Source organism: Armigeres subalbatus, chromosome 2 (genome assembly GCF_024139115.2).
Source record: "Armigeres subalbatus isolate Guangzhou_Male chromosome 2, GZ_Asu_2, whole genome shotgun sequence".
NCBI classification, from domain to species: domain Eukaryota; kingdom Metazoa; phylum Arthropoda; class Insecta; order Diptera; family Culicidae; genus Armigeres; species Armigeres subalbatus.
In genome coordinates, this window is record NC_085140.1 from 210747082 (window position 1) to 210755659 (window position 8578).

The 8578-nt window shown below is 35.3% G+C and overlaps 1 protein-coding gene across 1 annotated transcript; it reads right to left on the reverse strand.

The window, feature by feature from the left end:
• Nucleotides 1-540: 540 nt before the first annotated feature.
• Nucleotides 541-4785, reverse strand: LOC134215841 (LETM1 domain-containing protein 1). The gene is made up of 3 exons (XM_062694947.1): nucleotides 4517-4785; nucleotides 4047-4427; nucleotides 541-1299 (listed from the first exon to the last, which is right to left on the reverse strand). The coding sequence occupies exons 1-3, from the start codon at nucleotides 4627-4629 to the stop codon at nucleotides 681-683; spliced, it is 1113 nt and encodes a 370-aa protein (XP_062550931.1). The 5' UTR covers nucleotides 4630-4785; the 3' UTR covers nucleotides 541-680.
• Nucleotides 4786-8578: the final 3793 nt, after the last annotated feature.

Sequence of the window (8578 nt, forward strand, 5' to 3'; positions counted from 1 at the left end):
GAACTATTGAAATGACCAAAATTACATTGATGTTTTGTGCGAGAGTGTATCAAAATCTGGAATGTGACTGTTATGCGAATAAGGGAAGATTCATTAATTACGTAACGCAGAAATTGGCCATTTTCGACCCCCGCTCCCCCCTATGTCATACTTTTTGTATGAATCATTCAAATTTTGTGTATGGATTGTCACACTTCGGGCAACCTCCCTTACCTCTCTAAGCGTTACGTAATTTATGGATGCTCCCTAAATAGCAAGATGGGACATAAGTGGGTTTAAATTTTTAAATTTCTAGAACAAAGCCTATTATTTTATCAGTTTTCTTTGAAGATGAGTTCATTTTAAGCTTATTTCTGAAAGAAAATCAAAATCGTCAAAAATCGACTCTTACTGCGAATCACGGCAGCGAACTAGACGCAGACGGTTTATACACTTTTTGAACATCCACTTCGTTCCGCCCGCTTTGATCAAATCACATAATTTATACAAGAATGAGATTTCTTTTGGAATTGGATTGGTCATCTTGACTAGAAAAACAAATTTGATATATGTAGTATCGAAAAATGAATCATTTTATAATTCTAACCAAATTATGTTATTTTTTAAAATAAAATAAAACACAACAATATTTAATCGATAAGGAACCTCTGTATAAACAGAATCATATCTATTATTCCGTGCTAATGGTTGAGTATCCAATTGTTCGGGTGGTTGTATGAGAGCAGGATCGGAAGATGCAGAAACAGGCTAATGTTGTCTTGGTCGATGATTAAGGACACTTTAACCCATTCGTTTAGCCAGTCGATCATATTTTCTGTGCTCAGGTTTATTGCATTGAGGCCTCGCATGAAGCACGCATGCTTTAATGACTCTATTGGCATGTTGTGTACACCGCCTTCCCGTTTTATTGCCAAGTCCATGTGGTGTATGATGTACGAGCGTTCGGATAAGCGGTATCTTCGCATCAGTCCCGCGTTCAGATCATGGAGTTTGCACAAGTATTTCAAATGTACTGAAGACAGGCATCTCAAATGAAAGGGGGGTCTTGAAAAAAGATCCTTAACGTCAAGAATGTCTTTTGAAGTTGGATGTAAACCACTGCCGAGAAGCCCAAGGATGTTACTGAATTGTTCGTACAATGGATCATTGTTTTTCCTTAAAACTTCTAACTTCGCCTGCATGCAGCGGAAAACTCGTCGATTATATTGTAACCGTTGCTTCAAATCTAGTTGAGCGAAATCCACTTTTTGTTGTATTGACCAGAAATGAGGAGTCAAAAAAGTACGCGGATACATGTATCTGTAAAAATAGATTAAATAGATTATTCGATTATTAAAGAGAACTAGGCAAACGTTTTTGTTGCTTAACATGGAGTAATAAATACGTATGTGTACAATGATATGGAAATGCTATTATCATCTTCCAAACGTAGACGTACATGTTCACGGTAGAGTTAGAGGCAAAAGTACAGATTTGACAGTTCCGTGAGGATACGGCAGGCAAGAAGAATGTTTCATGAAAGTGGATTGGAGACCGCACCGGGAATCGAACCCAGCCACCTTAAGCGTGGTCTTGCTTCATAGCCTCGCATCCTACCACAAGGCTAAGAAGGGCCCCATTGCGTACTTAAGAGCACGAATCTCAAGTTCAGTTCAATCAAGGCAATTGCGTAGTGTTTCACATCTGAGTTTTTCAGAACATTGTAAATTAATTACCATGTCGGGTAACTAATACCCGAAAATAGACTATTTTCTGTCAGTTTAAATATGCTGGGGTAAAACGGGTCAAACAGCGGGGTCACCCTTGAATTCTACAAGATTTTAGAGACCCCAAAGAGGCTCTTCGTGGTTGGCCATGGCTTTTTGCAGTTGAAGGGCGCCAGGATGGCCCAGGATTGAGTTCAGTGTAGAAGGATAACTCTATTCGGCGTTAACTCATGGACAAGGTACTGTAGCCTAAAAAGCATCAAGTAAGTATGTAAGCATTGAGTCCATATCAGAACGGGGTTGGCTAAGCGAAAACCGCTCGATTCTGCTACCAATGGAGCCATTTTTACAAACTAGTCTGCAAATGAATAATCTTTCAGATTCATGGACAGAATTGTCTGCCGTATGTCCGTATGTCTACCCACCGTAGATTCCCTTATAGTTTTAGGGCTGGAAGTCTGTTACAATTAATCAGGCACGGACAAACTGAATATAAGAACAATAAACTAGCGCATGTAATAGAACTGAAAAAAAAAGCTAACCAAGAATCTGAGAGGTCTTAGATTAGAATTAGGTCCCGTCCCAGGTCTGGATGAGATGCCTGAAACAGTGCAAATCAATAAAGTACAAAACTGGACGCAACAATGTTCGGGTTATAAAAAAATCTCTATCACCTAACCAATGACAAGGGCAAAAAAATATCCGAATACCAGGGCCCTGTAGCATAATCAGACTAACAATATTAGCTACAAGTTACAAGTTACAAGTCAACAAATTACAAGTACTTGTAATTTGCGTCGCATAATAATGTTTCGCCAACTAATAATATTAGTACTTGTATTATTAGTAAGGTTGAAATTACAAGTCCGTCAGGTTCATTTACCTGTCGAAATTCATCCGACAGTTCACTGTCAATACGGAGGTAAACGATTTGTTTACGTTTGTTTGCAAATTTGTGGATAGAATATATATTTTGACTGCGATAGGTATGCACGTAACACTCTCTGTAAATTTATTGATTCCGTGGTTTAAGCCGGCTTCGTGGTATTGGCATTTTTAACGAAGCCAATGTAATGCACACTGGAGTCGTTTTTACGTGGTCTTTGCGATTGATTTAAGTTTTAATTAAGGCGATTTGTAAGTTACGCGAACGTATGCTCCATGATAAATCGAATCCCGCTAGACTTGTTTGTTGTGGGTTTTGAAGAGGGTTTAATTTACGTGTATTGTGAGACATATGCGGGTTTAGGTTTTGCTTCTAATTCGATTATGAAATTTGGACTATTTTTTTTTAGTTCAAACTACTAACTGATGAAATATCGTAATAAATTCTACTCAGAATTTAGGCAGTTTTTCTTTTGTTTCCCATGATTGTCGTTAAACATAAAGCAATATGCATGGTCTTAAATGAAATTGTTTAGTATTATAATACAATAATACTACAATAAAACAATAATATAAATTTCAGTATATATTCTCAATTATGAGATGAATAAAGTCAACATTGGGTAAACTAAACTCAGCTTTAGTTAATATCTTTTGAATGGATTAAGTTAAACTACTGTGTTAGGAAACTCATTTCACTCAAAATTGGGTTTTTGGTCCAAAGTACGGATTTGAGCTAAAACAACCCACTTTTGAGTAGTTTTGTTTCATAATTCTCAGTGTTATATCGGAACGAGAAATTTATTCTTATTGCACAGTATTTCATTATATGATAATTTGAAGCAACTAGAATAATAGTTTCTTTCTCTGTTAAGTCGTTAAAAACAATAAAACGATACATAATTACTTTGCACGGCTAAAATAATAAAATAAAAGCTACTTGTAAATTAAATTACAGCACCATTCATACTTGTAAAAGAAACAACACAAGCCAACGCTAATAATTTGTACTTGTATTTTCTTTATGCAACAGTTACTTGTAAATTCCACAAATATTATTAGTGCGGTTTACTTGTAATATTAGTCTTGTAAATTCATACTTGTAGATTCATTATGCAACAGAAAAATACAAGTTACAAGCTACTCTTCTAATATTATTAGTAAAATTTCGATTATGCTACAGGCCCCAGAGGTGTTTGGGTCTTGACGGATTCCTTATTTTTCAAATGCCCCCATAAAAATTGACACGTTGAATTTATCCTTATTATTATTAAAGATAATATAAAAACGCTATTTTTGCTAGAGCGTAATTATAAATCCGCAATTTTGATGAAGGGTAAATCGACGACTTGTGACAGCCCTGTTATTTCTAGTCGCTTCTTTATAGGTTATTTACTACTTTTCGATTAATTATCGTTTGGGGAAGCAAATGCATCAATCACTACTAATACTCACGCTAATGGAAATACGACGTAGTTGGCAAACGGCAGCGCAGAAACCAGCAGTACTGGAGCAACTTTCTTCATGTCCCGGGGCATCTGATAGTACAGCTCGATTTCCTTCCGGGTTAAACAACGCAGGTCGTTGTTATGAAAGTACACAATCTTGGTGATCTTGACTAGCTTTTTCATGTCGTTGAAGAATTCTTTCACGCCAACCAGAAACACACGATAAACGTGCATCGCTGAAGGAAACTTTTTCTCCAGGACTTTGTCATAATTCTTAACGTAGTCGAAAAATCGGGAAAACACGTAGCCCTGGACATTTCGCTTTACGTTCTCTCGGCTGTATTTGACTGCCAGCTTTTCTTTTTCAATCTGCGGTTGTTGTACTTTTCTAAAAATGCATTTAATAATTCAATTAACACCATCCCATCAGTTTAATAAAAATCTGCAAAGCCATCAGATGATCTTTCCCCAACTTACCCATCGTTCCTTTTCTGTTCCTGTTGATGACAAAAACGATAGTAAACCAGAGTCGTTTGCTTCTGGATGTGGTGCTGTTGCCGGCACACATTTCTCAACAAAGTCAGTGACATCTTTGGGCACGTTAATAAGAACTTGTTACCGGTAAAATTTAAGGAATTACATCATATTTACGTCGTTTAAACCATGGTCGGTCAAAACAAAAGCACTTTTCTGCTATACTCCGCTACGATGGCTGTAATATCGAATGTTTTGACTGATTGACGACTGACGTTTCCGTTCTTGTTCATTTGGGGATGTGCATGCTTCGCACTTCCTTAATGTTGCGATATAAATATAAAATGATACAGTAGAGTACATCCTGGTTGCATAACTTTTGGAGCATAAAACCCCGAAACTCATATAATACACACGCCAACATTATTTTGCTGAAAACCAGAAATAAAATTTTGGGTATTCAGCAACATATACTTATTTTAAACCTGGATTTTTTTTAAATTTATTATTGCGATTACTATACGTAAAGGATTACTACGAAAAGTTGTCTAATGTTTTTTATAGCTTTTGTGCACACACATACACACACACATACACACATACATACACACGGGCAGACAGACATGTGCTCAGCTCGTCGAGCTGAGTCGATTGGTACACACAAAAAATCGTTGGTAAAATAAAAAAAAAACGTTGGTAAAATTTAAAAAAGCAGTTAGTGATTTTCAATAGAAAGTATTCGACTTAAATCTACCAATGCAAAAAATGTTACCTCGCCAAGAACTTTGACAAGAGGAATGTTTTCAACATAATATTTTCCTTTCAAAATAAAAGGTGAATATCACATTAGAATCAACTAGTGATACTTTCAAAATAACAATTGTGTTTCTTCTTAATTTCTCATGCAATTTTTAATTTAGTTTTGCCAAAATAAAATTAAAAACATTCCAAATTCATTAGGGTAAATGACATTCATTAGAAAATATATCGAGATTGAATAGTATAAAACAATTGAAAACCACTAGGTTCATCCAAATACATAATCTATGGTTAGTCTTGTGTCTCCATTGCTTAATTTCCGAGTAAATTACGTTTACTAGGTGTAAACTGTGATATACTGCGAACTGAAATATTTTCTTTTTGGACATCAAATATATAATTTCGACATGGAAAATGTATATATTTTGGACAGAGTCATTTTCTCCTAATTTAAAAATGGCCACTTACAAATCTCAATGGTATGACTTACCTACACGTATCCACATTCATTTAAATGCATTTATTTGCTTAACTGACATTGATTAAACCAGAAATTAACATTGTTTCGCAATCTTATCGATATCAGCCTGAAAGCTGGCAATTAATGGTTCATCCATGTACTGTACATGGGGTGACCAATAAATGTCTGATGAATAAAAATATAACTTCATTTTGGTCACTCCCTTTTCATCCGTCTCAAGTTCATGTTAAGCGATTGGAATATGTTAGCATCTCAATTACAATCAAACTTTGGCCGCAGGACCTCAAGATTGCCGTTTGAACCAATTTAAACGTGTTTTAGGTGCATGTTACGAAGAGTCCTATAATGCATGTTCTTCTGCATACTGGTGTCCAGCAGGCACTTTGGTAGATAGCTTTACATTTTAGATAATTTTAAAGATAAATAATAGTTGTTTTGTGAATTCTCATCAGGAGCCGCTAGAGTTGAGGTAAAAGTATGCAATGATAATACTTTCGATAAAAATTTTCCTACACATTATCTAAAATTGATCGAAAAAGCTCAGGCTTGTCCAAAATATGTACATGTCCAAAATATATCATTTACCCTATTTTGCTTCCATTTTATTATACTTCTGATCGTTTTGCAATTAACATTATATGACCTTCATATTTTTTTAAATTATGTGCCGCCAGGGTCGCGTTTAAAGGTGGTAGTGGTCATCTTCTCGTTTTGGCTTCATTGTTCGGTGTTCCACGAGATTTTGTCGCAAATGTTTTATCCTCTGTTTAAATCTCGGTTTAAACTTAGTATAGTCGAAGTCGAAACGGCTTATGGAAAACATCTAACGAACGAAATTAAATATTAGCATCATCAAATTTCTAGCTTTCTAGTGAGTATAGTACAAACTCACGTATATAATATTGGCTGCCGGACGCTCGATTCCTGTTAGGTACTCGATGAAATATCCAGAGTCCATCCCATGCTCTTTCAACATCTATACGATGATCAATAAATAGAAGACAAGACCTTGGAGTTTTCGCATCGAAAAGAGTTAGATAATGTTTACCTGTAAATTTACTTCGTCGAAGGAAATTATATAGGAGCAGCACTCATTTTTTCCTTGATACGGAGTTATTTTTCCAGTCCAGCCGTTGACTGCTCGTATCGAGGCTCGTATAGTTGCCAGATTGTTTTTGATTATAGCCAGTGTTGCCAAATCAATCAAATAAAAAGTTGATTCAAAATTATTTTATCTCTCATTTGAACAATTTTCGCTTTCAAAGCTACAATGTTTTGTTGACTGAAAAACTTTCAAATAGAAAATTTTGCATTCAAAGTAAAAGTTTCGTTACTCAAAATTACTAAAAACGAACTACTTTCAAAACGAAAGTGCGATATTCTCAGAAGCACAATTTTATTTCTCTCTGTGTATATAATACTATGGGTCTCAGAGGCTTCTATAAAAAGTTCGTTTTCGAAGTGAAATGATTAGGGTGACCATATGGTATCCTAAAGGAGGACATGTCCTCCTTTTTCGTTCAAAATCGGATGTCCTTTGAGGAAACAATTAACAATGCTAGACATTAATTTCTGCAGAGTTTTTTTCTTGTTATCGCTGAAGAAAATATTATAATAAAGATCCATTCGCAAGTAAAATATACACTTGCGTTTGATTCCTTTCCTATTTGGAACCCTTTCCAAATCAATGTTAATGTATCAAACATTAGATGCGTGTATTAGAAGATGTTTTGAAATGTTTTGAAATAATAGTTTGATAATTTCACGAAATTGGGAATAATGGGCCATGAATAAAATGATTCAAATGTGTGCTGCGAGAAAGCATACATTGAGTGATTAAATCTTATTTCGATCGAAATACATGGTACGTGTCTTCAAAATAAGTCGAAATAAATCTAAAAATGGTCACCTGTCATAAGTCGAGTTAAATACTATTCCATTTAATTCCACCGCAATGGTCCCATAACAGGTAAAGACATTCCACTAAAAGAGCTTGATAAAATGTGTTGGAGGAAACATGGGATTCAAACTTATGACCCCATTGCAAAGATGGATGCAAAAGTATATTCCATAGTCAACGATGTTCTGTAATCAAACATAAAGTTCCAAAATTTATTTATAATACCCCGCAAATCTTCAAAATCGCCATGAAAATCTCCGTAGTTGTATCCAGCCTGAAAAAATTTTTGAATTTCTACGAACAACAATTGAAAGCATCGTGGTCATGGTGTACGCTGTGCATCAGGTGCATTCGCATGCCATGAACTTGTTGGTATTCAAGGAATAATCACCGCTGGTCTCTTGGGTGTCTTAAGTAATATACAATCAGTTGTTTATTGCTCAACGTTGCGATGTATGCGATGGTTAAGTCATTCGGAAAATAATATCTCAGATTTTCTTGCTAAAATTCTGTGCATTGCTGCCAAAAATAAATGCCCAGCATATTGATACACCAAACATTTATGTATATTTTATTCAGATAGGTTGAAGCTTATTTAATAGAATAACACTATAAAGATGGTGAGTTTATTCTTTTTTTATTTTAATAAATTTGTATGTCGAATTTGACTCGACGCCCCGAAAAATCAGTCTATTTAATATCAAATACGGGAAATTTTCGGTTTGGTAATTTCTTTCACATGTCCTCCTTTTTCAGCCAAATGTCCTCCTTTTTGACACGATTTGAAGGAGTTGTCCTCCTTTGGAAAATTTTCATATGGTCACCCTAAATGATAGCCTTTCGGTAGGTACTTTTCCAACGATTTTAGTTCGCTTGAAAAAAATGTACAATGAGCGCGCATTCTTCCTTTTTTGACGGCATGTTT

Bases quoted from the DNA above. Each gene is read 5' to 3' on its own strand.
- LOC134215841 (XM_062694947.1), bottom strand. From the start codon at position 4,629: ATGTCACTGACTTTGTTGAGAAATGTGTGCCGGCAACAGCACCACATC. The intron at 4,428-4,516 runs GTAAGTTGGGGA...ATGCATTTTTAG, and splicing joins GAACAGAAAAGGAACGATGG to AAAAGTACAACAACCGCAGA. The intron at 1,300-4,046 runs GTGAGTATTAGT...CTATTTTTACAG, and splicing joins TACGTCGTATTTCCATTAGC to ATACATGTATCCGCGTACTT.